General features: G+C 40.9%; 1 protein-coding gene across 4 annotated transcripts in view; it reads right to left on the bottom strand.

The window, feature by feature from the left end:
- The window catches only part of ATP11B (ATPase phospholipid transporting 11B (putative)), a 122,336-nt gene that overhangs the window by 21,201 nt on the left and 86,858 nt on the right, over nucleotides 1-14,277 (bottom strand). For all 4 annotated transcript variants that reach the window (XM_031957732.1, XM_031957731.1, XM_031957729.1 and 1 more), the window contains exons 19-24: nucleotides 13,044-13,247; nucleotides 12,332-12,485; nucleotides 8,796-8,898; nucleotides 5,776-5,921; nucleotides 4,120-4,179; nucleotides 3,017-3,144 (exon numbers count right to left, since the gene is read on the bottom strand). In XM_031957732.1, coding sequence (XP_031813592.1) covers nucleotides 3,017-3,144; nucleotides 4,120-4,179; nucleotides 5,776-5,921; nucleotides 8,796-8,898; nucleotides 12,332-12,485; nucleotides 13,044-13,247 — 795 coding nt within the window. The remainder of the gene's footprint in view (nucleotides 1-3,016; nucleotides 3,145-4,119; nucleotides 4,180-5,775; nucleotides 5,922-8,795; nucleotides 8,899-12,331; nucleotides 12,486-13,043; nucleotides 13,248-14,277) is intronic.

Genomic DNA, 14,277 nt, shown 5'->3' with positions numbered 1-14,277 from the left:
CTGTTATTGTATTGTATTATATATTGCTGTATATTGTATTGTAACTGTTCTCTTGGTTCCCTTCATTTTATTTTATATCAATTCATACGAATTTTCCCAGTTTTGTCTGAAACCATTGCCTTCATTTCTTTTAGCAAAATAATATTCCATCACGTGCATATACTTTTCAGTTTTTCATGAACTGACAGGCATCCCTTCAGTTTCTAATTCTTTGCCACTAAAAAAAGAGCTGCTATAAATATTTTTGTATACATGGAAACTTCTCTTTCTTTGATCTCTTTAGAGTGCATTGCTAGGTCTAAGGCTATGAACAGTTTAGTAGGTTTTTGGTCACAGGTGAACTCTAATTTTGAGGGTTCTGAGAGTTCCATGCTACTTATGGACAATTTCAAAGAGTTTGTGTAGCTCTGGGAAAAGCAGGAATTTGGTAAAAAACTTTCACAGTTTCACAGTCTGGGTCTGGGAGAAAAGTGGCCTTAATTCCTGATTTTATTTTTCCCAGCTGAAGGAAAGAAAATCAAGCCAATTTTCTTAGGACAAGGGAGAAGCTGGACCAATCAGGAAAAGAATCAACTTAAATCTAAGAATCATATCCTTGCTCTCAAAGAGCTTATATTTTAGGAAGGGGATAAGACTTTGTAGTTAAACTTAAAACAATTTCAAGCAAATGAGATGGAAATGAGACTTCTTAAAAGTCCTATCTTCCTCTAAGGGACAGTTTCCCTTTCCCAATCTCTGGTCCAAAAATCCATCTTTTAAAATAAATGCAATCCTGGTGGTGATGCATAATTCTGCATCTAGAGCACAATTTCCCAAGCAGGTGACTCAAAAAATAACAGACACACATAATGGATGCAAAGAAGATATCCCCAGTGAAGAAGAAGTGCAGGTGAGAGATAGCCCTGCAGAGACATAGGCTCTGACACCTTTGCTTTAGGAAGCAAGGTGGAAGAGAAGGCAGGTGCACAAGCTTTTTCCTTGTAGTTTTTCCAAGTGTTGAATTCTCTCTCAATCCCCCAATTCCCCAACAGCACTGCTGTCAGCAGAACCTGTTTCTATGCAGCCATGTATTTCAGCTGCTTTTCCTGCCTGTTTTCTGTCATCCCTATTCAGCTCAGCAGCTCCCTGGAACTGCAGAAGGACAAGTCCAACTTTATACTGCTAGCGCTGCACACATAAAAGGGTCATTCCTCAGTAAATGGGTGATTAAAGGATACGAACAATTTTTAAAAGAAATACAAATTATTAACAAAACCATATGAAATAATATTAAAAAAATCACTGAAAAACTTTTTAAAATCATATTAAAACGCTAAGGTTTAATCTCATGCTCATCATATTAGAGATGAGGATAATATATTAAAATGGTAAAGGATAGATGGAAAACATAATTTGGAAGTGAACTAGAATAGAACCTAGCAATATCATAGTTAGTTCTTGTCCCCTGACAGGTCAGAGACAGAAGGAAAGGTCCCAAACAAAAAAATACAAAATACAAAAAATAGTGTGTCCATTTGTTAGGGAGTAATAGAATAAACTGGGATATATTAGTATAGCACAATTCTGTGCTATAAATAAATGAAAACAAGAATTCAGAAAAACTTGGGATGATAAATATTTGATTGATGATTTATAGGAAATAATGAAGCAGAAACGGAAGAAAAGTTTGCAAGATTACAAAAACAGAACAGAACCACTTTCATGCACATAAAATTCTGATCAGTGCAGTAAAGAATAATGGCTTCAGAAGAATGATGGTAACATGCTTCCTACTTCTTGACAGTGGCAAGATGCAGAATGTGACTTCTATTTTCAGAATGGCCAATTGCTCTGTTTTGCTTGACTACATTTATTTGTTCCAAAAAGAGGGGATACTGGACAGTCACTGGCAAAGTGATTAGCAATGTAAAAAAATCAAGCATCATTAGAACTCCCAAAAATATTATCATCAAAATGTTCTATTTTTGTCCATTTGTTGCTAGCAAGGGAAAAAAAAAGTCAAGAAAACTTTCTAATTTCTGTGATGGCATTCCTAGCACCTTTCAACTCTCTCCATGATACAGCCATGTACAGCCAAGTGGTTTCTATGTAGTCCACAATCTGTTTGATTATATAGTGATTGGAATATTGATTATATTGCAACAGTTTTACTTCTTAAAGTAATAAACACAATACTAAAAGTATTTGGTGCTTTAATCTGGAGATTTTTTTATTTTAAATGCCCACATTTTATCATCTTGTGATACAGTTACTTAACAGGGAGACTGACAGTCAAGGTCACAATATACCAGGTCTCATTATTGTCCATAATCATCATGAGTATGTTCTAAAGAGGGTGCTGGAATCTTTATCCCTAGTTTCATACCTAAAGGTCTCAATGGGGACACTGTTATCACCATGCTGGTGACATGTGCAGCTTGTAGACTCTTTTCTGCCTTAGTGTTATTTTGGACCCTCATTTTGGACCACCATTTCAAATATGAAATGATCTGACATCTTAGGTATCCCTGGCCTTGAGACAGAGAATATTCTGTGCAATTCTTTATTATCTAGGTAAAGAAAATCCTCTAAATGTTAAAGTACCTCTTGAGCTAAAGAATGCCCTGATTCATGTATTTTGACACCAGTTAGTTGCATTAAACATTTACAGCATACTTGAATTCTCATTTAATTCTAGTTGTTTTTTTCTTTTTAAATAGATGAAGAGCTACAGTTTCACTAATGACCAGCATATCATATTCAGAGGAAAAAGCTTTCCCAAATAGTGTTGGAGCTATACTATGGTATCTTTTCCATGAATTTAAAATTTAATTTCTGCCTCTTATTAGAATAAATTATTTTTCTTCTTTCTATGGAGAAATCCCCCTGCCCCCACAGTAGTACATAAATTACAATTATCTTCATGAAAAGTTGGGAACACGCAGATATGGGCTTAAAAGATAACTTTAAAAATCCCACACAAAGACTAGTCAATTGTTTCTATTGCTTCTACATTTAAGAGACGGAATCTGCTTACCGATAGAGAGTAGGTTTGTTCTGTAAGATGTGAGGATGTACGTGCTGTTCCAAAAGACTATATATCAGAATTGGTAAGGAAGTGAAACAGATATTGTATAAAGTCAGGTACACGCTGTCATACAGTGTCTAGAAATAAAAACACATGGGTAGTTTTGAGATGTTTAATTACAGAGGAGACATCACACTCATCCGTCATAACTGATGTTTACATGGTACAAAAAGGGTTTTTAACCTTTTGTGTGTCACAAATTCCTTGGGCAGAGTCTGTTGAAGCCCAAGGACCCCTTTTTAGAGTAACATTCAAATGCATTAAGTGGATTAAATGGATTACAAAGGAAAAAATTATACTGAAAGCTATCAAAATATTTTTTAAAAATAAATTCAAAGACTCCAATCTAAGAACCTGTGATACAGTGTTTTAAGTTTTATAAAGTATTTTTTATACATTTCATTTCATCTTTACAATAGTCCTACAATTATAGAATTATAGAATCATGCATTCTGAGATGAAAGAATCATCATGGATTACTTAGTCCAAATCAACTTTAAAGACCCCAAGATTTATATAGAATCAATATCCTATTGGTATTACTAGTTACATGGAGTACAAGAGTCTAAAAAATTAAAGAACATTTTTTACAAAGAAAGCAACAGAAAGGCATATAACGGTTGTGTGCAGGTTGTACATGTTATGCTATTTAGAGAAGATGAACTGGTCATGTATATGGGAGAGGAAAAGTCACAATAAGTCCTTTTACAATGTCTAGACATTGCCCAAAGGATATCATTATAGAGATGAGTCCAGTACGAGGTTCAGTACAATAAGTGGACTCTCTGTGGCAAATGTACAGGGGGATATGGATGAGAATACCACAGGATGGGAATTATAGGTGGTAGCAATTTATATGATTGGAGGGAACATAAAGATTAGTAACACCACAGAAGCAGCTGAATATTGAGAATCATAACTATTTTGCCGATTTGCTGTCAAAATTAAAAGAGGCAAGATATGCATAGTGTTTTGCAAATCTTAAAGTTCTAAATAATTACCAGTTACTATTTTTAAAAGGACAAAACACAACTTATATCCATTTTACTTACTTGTTGTGAAAATAAACAATAGAACTGATATAAAAACTGGGGTGTAATAAAACACACATTCTGGAAAGCAAAATGAAAAGAGAATTTTCCATTAGATATATTTAGCACAAAAACAGAATTTAAAGAATACTAGCTGTATTTAACAAAAATCCCTATTATCTTAGTATTTGAAAGTTTTCTAAAAACAAACAAAAATGAAAGCTTCTTAGAACTGGAAAACAAATGAGGAATGAAAATGTGTACACATGACTGGCTGAGGAGGCAGAGAGTTTGATCTGAATAATACTGGAAACTGTTATATTTATTTTATAGGAGGACAAATTTAAGAGTCACAAAAAAGACAGGGATCCAAATCTCCTTGATTGTCTTATTTTGGCTAGGTAAATGTCAGAATTTTGACCTCCTAACTAATATCCTTAATCTCATTACCACAGAAAGCATTTTTTTCTTAAACACAATACATATTCTTATGATTAAGTATGTCTTAAAAAACTCAAAAAAAGTTCCATTATACAAGAGATAAAAACAAGAATAATCATTCTCAAGAAGCTTCTAACACCTCCTAATAGACATATGTAAACACTTCTCACCTGGAGCTGCCCCAAATGAAGCTCCTTTAGAGGAGCAGTTAAGTTGGGTCTGTCCCTTTTAATATTTCTTGCCCTGAAATGGTATTCTATAACGCCGCAGATATTCAATGTTTTTTGTGCTGTCATATATAATCAAATGTGAATTTTCCTCTTTAGCAGGATGAGGTGCTCTCTTTTCCCCTTTTCCCTTTCTTCCTTTGTCACCTCTTTCCAGGTGCTTCTCACTTGGACTAGGACTAGGGCACAATCTGCACTGGCATGAATTACTAGGAGAATCCCTAGGGAGTTACAGAAAGCTCTTGACCTTCCTCTTCTGTTTCACAGAGTCCCTAGACTCCAGAATTTTCTTCTCTCCTCCGGTTCCTCTCCAGTTGTCCTATAGCCTGCTCTTCATCCCACAAAGAACTTCTCTTCCTGTACTGCTTTCTCCTCATTCCTTCAAACTCTGCTGGAACAGATTAGATGGCTACTAAGTCAAAGGCACTGGTACTAGCTTGGAACTGGGCAACCTTTGTCCTTACTGTTGCCTAAATAGGGATGATGACAAAGGAGAGAATCCTCTTCCAACTACAAGTATAGTCAAGATCCACTCCTAACATATGGAAATGCAATCATGAACATGCTATTAAAAAATTACAACTGACTCATTATTGGTTAATTGTTTTTTCTGTACTGGCCTAACCACCAAATCTTAAAGTGAACATTTGGAAAAAGAAAAAAAAAAAACAAATATTAAAAATTGCTTTTGCAAGTAATTGAGGGAAAAACAAAATATTTTTTTAAAAAATGAATATTTGGAACACAATTTATACATAAGCTGGGGGCTGCCCATTATTAATAAAAAATTATAGTTTCATACTGTTTGCTATCAAATAACATCCCCTTGCTTATTCAGAACACAATTATGTGTTCTTAGTATATTTCACAAATTCTTACTCTTTATAAATGCAAATACCTTTAGAATAATGTGTACTAAAATCAGGTTCTTTCTATGTAATTAGGCTCTCTATATGTATAATTGTGATGCACCCAGATTTCATGAATCACCAATTGCCTCTCTGCTTACCTTATAAAAAAAGTATTGTACAAGGGTTGCTATTCTAATATAATAAAAATGGCCATGGACAAAAAGCAATTTGGAGAGGAATTTAAATCTTGCAATTGCATAGTCACTGTTTCGTGCAGCCTGTCTTCCTTCTTTTCCCATAATTCCTGTTAACAAAGCAAAAAAAAAAAAAAAAAAAAAAAAAAAAAAAAAAAGAAAAGAAAAGAAAAAAAGAAAAGAAAGAAAAGAAAAGAAAAGAAAAAATCAGTACAGGCTATCCTTCATGATAGTAACAAATGCTTTGGTCTTTCAGGGTGCAACAACTTCAGCGTGGTGTGCTCAACAAAGCCAAAGAGCCCTGCAGCTTTTCTGAGTTCCTCTACTCTTCTTTGAGCTTTCACTGAACCATTGCACCCTCTCACCCCAACTGTCATGGCCTTAAACAACTGGATTACTTTTCTCACAACAGAACGGCTGTTGTCAACAATTTTTGATATAACTATTTTATGGACAAAAGCTTTAAACAGGACCAAATGAGAATAATGTTGTCATTGCTACATTCCATGACAGGATCAGTTTCCGCCAAACATCAACCAATCAAAAGCCACTACTAAGTACTCTGTAGCAGGCACTGAAGTTATAAAGACAAAAATGAAAAAAGTCTCTGCCCTCAAAGGAACTTATACTTACATAGCATAAAAGCAAAATAATTTCACTTTACAGAACCTGCACGCAGTCTTTAAAAAACAGGGACAGAGGGATTTCTGATGAGGAAGTTCCCTTTCTTGGTCCACTCAGCAATTTGAAGAGTCTTGCAGGTACCAAACTCAGGCCATATTAAGATGTAAGTGGGACCCGTTTAACAAAATGAATAAAAATACAACTTAGCAAATATCTGTGGTTCCTCCTAAGTCATTTGGCAGTCGGAGATCCCCATATGCCTGGAGCTGTCACACAGAGGCTTTTCACATCTCCTTGACTCCCTTCTCCTACTGGCCCGCAGGTTTGCCAAACTTTCCCCATCACTCAGCCCCACCTCTCCCAATCATCTCAGCAGAGACTTTCACTTCCCATTGCCAAGAGCTTCCTCTGGACCGCCCCCCCCCCCCCAAACCTCTTTCTCACCTCAGCTTCTACTTGCTAACCAAGGGCATCCGCTGAGATTCCGTCCTGGACCTCTTCTCCTTCCATCCTATCCCTCTTGGTGATCTCATTAGTTCCCATGAATTCAATGATCCCCTTCATATTGATAATCCTCAGATCCAGCAGCCCTAACTTTCAGTCTCACATCTTCAACTGCCTGCCAGACCATCTCTGAAGGAACATGGCAGACAACTCCAACCCAATGTCTCCTAGACAAAAGTCTAGTATCCAGCCTGCTGACCTTGCTTGTACCTGCCTCCTTCTCTCTTCTCATACTGTGATTCTAGTTCAGTCGTGTCCAGCTCTTTGTGCCCCACACAAATCTTGGCCAAAATTTTGGAGAGGTTTGTCTTTTCCTTCTCCAGCTCATTTTACAGATAAAGAAACTTGAGGCACACAGGGTAAATAACTTGCCCAGGGTCATACAGCAAGGCTGTCTGAATTTAGGTCCTCCCCACTCTAGGCTTGGTGCTTGGTGTCCCCCAACCCTGCTATTGCCCCAGAGCAGGTCCTCGTCATCTCCCAGCAGCCCCAAGTCTCTCCCCATGTCAGCTCAGCTCTGTGTGAATGCTTTCCCCAAAGCCCAGGTTGACCTGCGGCTCCTCCTGCCCCTTTAGTAAGCTCTGCTGGCTCATGACTGTTCCCAGGGAAGCCTATCAGCACCCCTTCCTCCACCCCCAACACTTATGCCTAGTGACCCTGCGACTCTGGCCCCCTGCTGTCCACCTCACCAAAGCCCTGTCCCCTTGCACTGAAATTCTCTCCCTCTTCCTTCAAGGCACTCCTCAAACCCCCCCTTCTGCAGGAAGCCTCCGAGCCCCTGGAGCTGGCGGCTGGCTCACTGCACTCACCCCTGAGGCATCCCCTTGTTGGGGAGGCCCATTCTCTCCTGTCAGACCACGGGACTAATAGCAGCCCAGTGCTGGGGCTCCGACTGGCTCCTGACTACACAGATGGATCTACCTACTATGCTAAGCTGCCTCTCGTACAAAAGAAACAGGATCATTTAGTGGGAGGGGGCAGCCCTAGTAATGGAGAGACCAGGAAAGTCCCAGGAAGATGGCCACCAGGTAAGCCCCAGGGAGAGGGGAGCCTGGGCTTGTAGGTAGGGAGGCTATGAGGGTAGTCTGGGGTGGGGGGGGCTTGCTGAGTCAGAGGGCCTTCGATATTCACTGTGCACTGGGAGGCAAGTCACTAACTCCCATGTTCTCAGTCTCCTCCTCTACCAGATGGAAGATGGGAAAGAGGCAGAGAGCCTCAAAGGTCCCTTTCATGAGCCCGTGGGAGGGTTATTCTAGACATAAGAGTTATTTCCACACTTCAGGCGTTTGTACATTATAAAAGTTACTATGAGAATAGTCATTAGAGGTGGCAGCAGTTCCTGGTCTAAAATGGATGATTTAAGTTTAAAAAGAGGAAAAAAGAATCAAGGCCAAAATTTCTCATCCAAGTCAGAGGGCCATGTGATTCTTAGAAAGCAAAGACTAAAATCTGAAATCCAAGAGGACGAATTTACAGCTGGCAATAACCTGGTACATGGTAGTACTGGAGAATTTTGGGGCGTAGTGAACCCCACGCTTACTCTTTGGGAGCCATGGGGCCAAGGGAGAGAGCCAGGAGAGCCTGGACTCCCTCCTGCTCCTAGCAGCTCCGGGGACAGTTCCCCTGAGCTGGGAGATTCCTCTCGACAGTGCTCCCTGTGCTAATCAAGCCACAGACTCAGTTACATCTGTCATTACTATCGTGAGTCACAATTTAAGGCACTAAAGCACAATTTGTGAGCTCTCTAATTTGTAACAGAAATTCTTTAAGAAAATGATTATTCAAGGATGATTCAAATGGAAAGTTCAGAACATTGACTACTAGCAGCTTAAAAAGTTAAGAAAAAAGTCAGTCACCTATGCCAACATGCGCTTCTTGTATCATGCTTACATCATTAGCACCATCACCAACAGCCAACGTTATAGGTTTTTCTGGAGAGATTTTTATCAGTCTTATTACCTGAAAAGGGATAATTTTAATTAGTTTTCATAAAATTAGCTCTTGCAAGATATGAATCATTAAATCAGCACAGCCTATTTTTCTAGAAAAGTAAGTATCAAGATTCTCCTTCTTAACAGGATCACCTTTTGCTAAACAGTCAACAACAAATATACTTAATTCTACAAACCATTAGATTATCCAAGGAAACATATTTACATGCTTTTTTAGATGTATACACCTGAGAAACAGCAAAATTTGAAAGAAGCAGCATTATGGAAGCTCTACACATTTAGACTAGAATAAATTTGAGAGAGAAAACATGAAGATAGCATTTCCAAATCTCAACTATTATTTTCCTTTTCAAACATAAACTTTAGTTTACTTGACGGCATAAAAATTATGAAATTCAAAGTGGAGGCAGAACTTATAAGTATTTTTGTTCTTATTTTTGCTTAGTTGAGTGAGATTAAGTTTATGGAAGATAAAGGAAAAGATTAGGAATGGGGGGAAGCACTTGTGTGAAAAAATTTAAAATTGATTAAAACAATTCCCTATAAATTAAATGTTTTAAACTTCTGTTCTTTTATGAATCCTAACTATTCATAGACAAAATTTCTCCCAATACCCAGGCTCCCAATCAATTCTGAGATCAGAAGGAAATGCAGAGAAGTGTCTCTTCCTAGGAGCTTCCCTCAAAGTGTCTCATAATCTCACAGCTGAATCCATGTCAGTTCCAAAATGCAGACAAACTCTGACTCTTTCTTAGATAAACAAGTATTTTCACAGGCAGCCGAAGGTGATTGAGACAATTTCAAATACTGCTTCAGACACAACCTATGTGACTCTGCCCAAGGCACTTACTTGTGTCTGCCTCAGTTTCTTCATCTAGAAAATGGGCAAAGTAATAGCACCTGCCTCCCAGACTGACTGTGAGAATACAAGGAGGCAATATTTGCAAAGCCCTCCGTGAGACCTCCAGTGTTATACAAGGGCTAGCTGGTATTACAATCCACATGGCCCACAGAGTTCTGGGGGCCTTTCCTAACTTTTTAGCAGTCTCATTCTTCTTCCACACACCTTATGTGCCCACTAAGAAAATAAACTCCTGGAGCTGCACTTTACAGAAGCTTCTTAAACAAACTGCCTTGAGCTGAACACGTGGAAGGGAGGACCTGACAGAATTTAAAGTCACACACACAAAAATCTGAGCGAGACTACCTGTGAGAAGGAGCGTGGATATGGAACTGGGTTTCGTTCATAGGTGTGCACAGCATCGAGGGCAGAGCCAAGGAGGCCTTTTCTTCTCAGGTCACTCTTTATCTTCTCCCAGACCCTCCAAGACCCCAGTGCTCCTTGGAGGTCAAGTTCTTTAACTTGTCCAGCAGTCACCCCCAAGGAAGCCATCCTAAAGCCTTTCTTTCCTTATGGATGCCACTGGCTAGCCTCTGCTCTGAACTTGCATCTACATAATTCACTCGCCCAGGTCCCTGCAGGAAATCTGCTAAAATCCCCTGACACTCCTCAGGCATTTCTCCTTTGCCCTTGGGTGGCCCACAATTCTAAGCCAATCAGTCAACAAGCATTTGTTAAACACTTAACATGGGCTAGGCAGGCCCCGTGGGATGTCCCAAGAGACAACTAAGAGACTGAGCACTGGGCTCCAGGTCAAGGAGTGCTGCACTCAAACCTGGTCGCCAATTGCTTCTATAGGGGTGACCCCGAACTTCTGCCTGCCTCCAGTTTCCCCAGTTGTAAACAGCCTCACATGGGATCAGATGAAAACATGGAAGGCCACAGTTACTGCCAAGTCCCTGCTCTAAGCAGCTGTGTCACCCCCTGGGACCTGAGTGTCTGGAGGACAAGGCTGGGTACAGCACTCTCTGCCAGGCCTTAAAGGCCTTCTGTGACCTCGCCCACCCACCTCAGCCCCCTTTCCTGTCTTCTTACTCCTTACTCCCCACACTTCCATCCACTGAAACTGGACTTTTGCTATTCTATGAAGAAGAGCTGCCTTTTCCGGGCCCCGGGCATTTCTCTGGCTGTCCCCCAAGTCTGCAACACCCTCTGTCCTTGGCTCCGCTGACTTCATGGGCTTAAAAGTCCCAACTAAAATCCCACCTCCAGGAAGCCTTCCTCAAGGCTTCCCCATCCCCGTGCATTCCATCTATTGACTTTTCCTATTTATCCTCTAGGTAACTTGTTGGTGCATACTGTTTGCTCATGGCATTAATACATATTAATGTAAGCCAGACTTAAAGAACATAATGTGCTCACAACTGGTTTCAATTTTTAACCAAAGTTCCAAAGCCAAATGGGAATATGCATTTACAAGCTTCATAATGTAGAATTTCACTACAATTATCATTTTTTTTAATGGGATTTTTTTTAAAAGTAAAAAAAAACAACAAATAAGACAGTGCTGCTCTCCAAGTGCAGTTCCTCAAGTGCTTTTCGTTCTCACCTTTTTGGCCCCTGCAGCACTCAGGGTGGATGACACTTGCCCTCTCCCATGCCCTGTTCCCATGCAAAGTTCAAACTTCCCCCTCTCTACAATGAGACACTACCTCCCCTTTCCATCCTGGCTGAGGAGGGGGTACTCCTCCACTTAAGTTGAACTACTTGCTTACATCCCATGACACTGTAGAGACAGACTCCCTGCTCTCCTGGCAGAGGCTGCAGGGCAGAATTGCCTGAACAGGGCCAGGCTTCTAATTCAGGCCCAGGCCCAGTGAGGGAGGCAAAGCCGGGGACTCTGAGATCTAGCTCAGAAGTGGGGTGCTCGCCCCGCCTGGCTTTGTAAGGCCGGACCCTGGGCTCCTGATTCTCTCATCCCTAAATTCTGCTTCCCTTCGGATCCTTCCTGCTCTGGAGCCCCCGACCACGTGCTCCCTCTAACCTCCCTGGTTCAGTCACAACCTTGGCCTGGGACTTTAGCAGGCACTTATCAAGAACTAAAGATATCTCAGTGTGTATCCTTATCTAAACTCTGAATCTTCCTGTTCTTTAGCACAATGCCCGTTATAAAAATAACTAATGAATGTTTGCTTAATTAAATTTAATTTACATATGCCCTTCTTGGGACCAAGAAATGAAAACTTTCTTAGTGATGAGTTGGTTCTGCTTTTATTCTCTGCTATTTAAAATTTATAAACCTGAGAAAAGTAAAACATACATCTAGCAAAAAAAAAAAAAAAAAAAGTGGCCACACAGCCATTGTTACAAAAGACACACCAAGGGTAAGCAAAGCCAGGGAAAAACACGGGGGTCTGATGTGATGAATCTATCTCCCAGAAACCGAGCACGCTACTTATGAAGCACTGACTATACTGGTGGAATATGTCATGGGTAGAGGGAGGCCTTCCTGACTCTCATGTCAATCCGGGAGGCTAAGAAGGACCAGGCTGCCCGCACAAGGGGCCCGCCAGCCTGCGGATCCGAGGGCAGCACGCACCTTTGCCTTCTGGAGCGGGGCCATGCGGCAGCAGAGCACGGCACAGCAGCTTTTACACACATCCATGAAGATCTTCTCGTGCTCCCTCAGGGCCAGAGAAAGGCTGCTCCCATCTACCACCAGTCCATGCTGGATCACATGGTCTTCAGTGATTCTGAAAAAGAACAAGCACGTTGATTTCCAGCTGAAGGCTTTGGGCACTTCCTGCCCCTTTCTGCAGTTTGTCCGCAGCCTGGCCCGCCTGAATACCCACAGGCAGCAGGATTGCCAGAGAGGCAGCAGGCCGTCTTCCCAGCTTCCCATTCCACATTCAAGAGGGAGCAGACTGGGATTTAGAGAGGAAAGGGGCCCCAGAAGTCAGGGAATCCAATCCCCGAGGTATAAATAATGCAATTCAAGTCTAAGTGACTTGCTGACTTCAGCTCTGGGCCTTCTCCCCTCCACCACAAGAGAAACAAAAGTATTATTCCCTGTAGCCAATCAGAGGATGAATCACTCTAAACTGGCTGAGAGGGACTCCTAGACTAGAGTCTATCAATGTAATTATTGGTTACTCAAAACCCTCCCAGGATAAACTGCCTGCCTAGGCCCGATGTCAGAGGCTACCCAGGACGGTCCCTAGGAGGGGACCAAGAGGCTGGACAGAGAGCAAAGCAGAAATGGATAAAGGGCTCCATAGGCATCTTGGAAAACTCCCCCGAGCCTGCAGTACCTTCTGGCCAATCGCCGCAGCTGCTCCGCACATTCACTGTCTGATTTTTGGTTGACCAGTTCAAGGATGTTCATGGTTCTATGAAAATGTCCACACGACAGACTCACGCTGATGGCGGTCTCGTGCTTGTCTCCAGTAAGCACCCAGATTTTGATGCCCGCCATACGTAAGGCTTCAATGGTCTCTCTCACTTTATCTTGAAGCCTGAAAAGAATCAAAAGCATTTGCCCCAGGTCCCATTAGGCTGGTGGGTGAAATAGCAGAACAATGTGCAGATCCTCAATTCTTCAACACCCAGGTCACTGTCCTGGAGGTAGGCCCTGTTAAGTCAGTCTCTGTATTGGAGATCTGACACCCAAATTGTGAGGGACACATCTTCACAAGATCAGATGAGCCACCTATATTCATTAAGAATTTTTACCATTTTTACCACAGAGCTTTAAATTTCAAAATGTAAATGAGTATTTAGAGAAAGGAATACTCTTCTCTTCCTTATAACTCAAGAGTTACACCTCAAGAATGAAAGGCTCCAGAACTTATTGAAAAGATAAATATCAGAGGACACTTGAGAAATGGTGGAGAAAAAGTATATACTGATGTCCACGGATCCCAAAAATCAAAGAAAAATAAGAATCATCACTGAATTCATTGTTGCTGTAAATCAGGGTAAAAAGCAAAGCTTTGGCCAGACATTTAATTTGATTTTAAAAAACATTATGCTTCCCTTTCCTCTTCCTTTGAGCCTTGATAGTTTGCAAAAGACCTTAAGGGAATAGTAAGTACAAGGTAATGTGCTGGGTGGGAGAGTCTTTGCCTTTAGGAAACTTTCATTCTCCTAAGGATCAGAGGATAGCAAGGGGGGTGAAGGGGCAAAGGGGGTCAGGTCTTGTTTTGGGTCAGACCTGTGACCAAAAGCAGATCCCAGGGAGGAAAATTCTTCAATGCAAATTGGAAACAGTTACATAACTTCTGATCCTGAGTTGCCCATGACAGAGGGACCCAAACACACAGGACCTTGACCCCAACCCACTTCAGAGTGTCTAGAACCAAATCAGATGTCACTAGGAAATCATTAACAAAGTAAACAGTCAAGCAAACATGGATAATCTATTTTAAAGCCCAGTGAATGTGTGCCTGATCCTGGGGATATTTGCTGGGGATATCAAAGATACGGATCTGGGCCCAGGCCTTTCTAATTCTGAAATGAAAGGCTATCACTTAGCAAGTCATCTGC

Source organism: Sarcophilus harrisii, chromosome 3 (assembly GCF_902635505.1).
Source record: "Sarcophilus harrisii chromosome 3, mSarHar1.11, whole genome shotgun sequence".
NCBI classification, from domain to species: domain Eukaryota; kingdom Metazoa; phylum Chordata; class Mammalia; order Dasyuromorphia; family Dasyuridae; genus Sarcophilus; species Sarcophilus harrisii.
The sequence above is the reverse complement of the archived record's forward strand: the minus strand, read 5'-3'. Positions and strand labels throughout refer to the sequence as shown.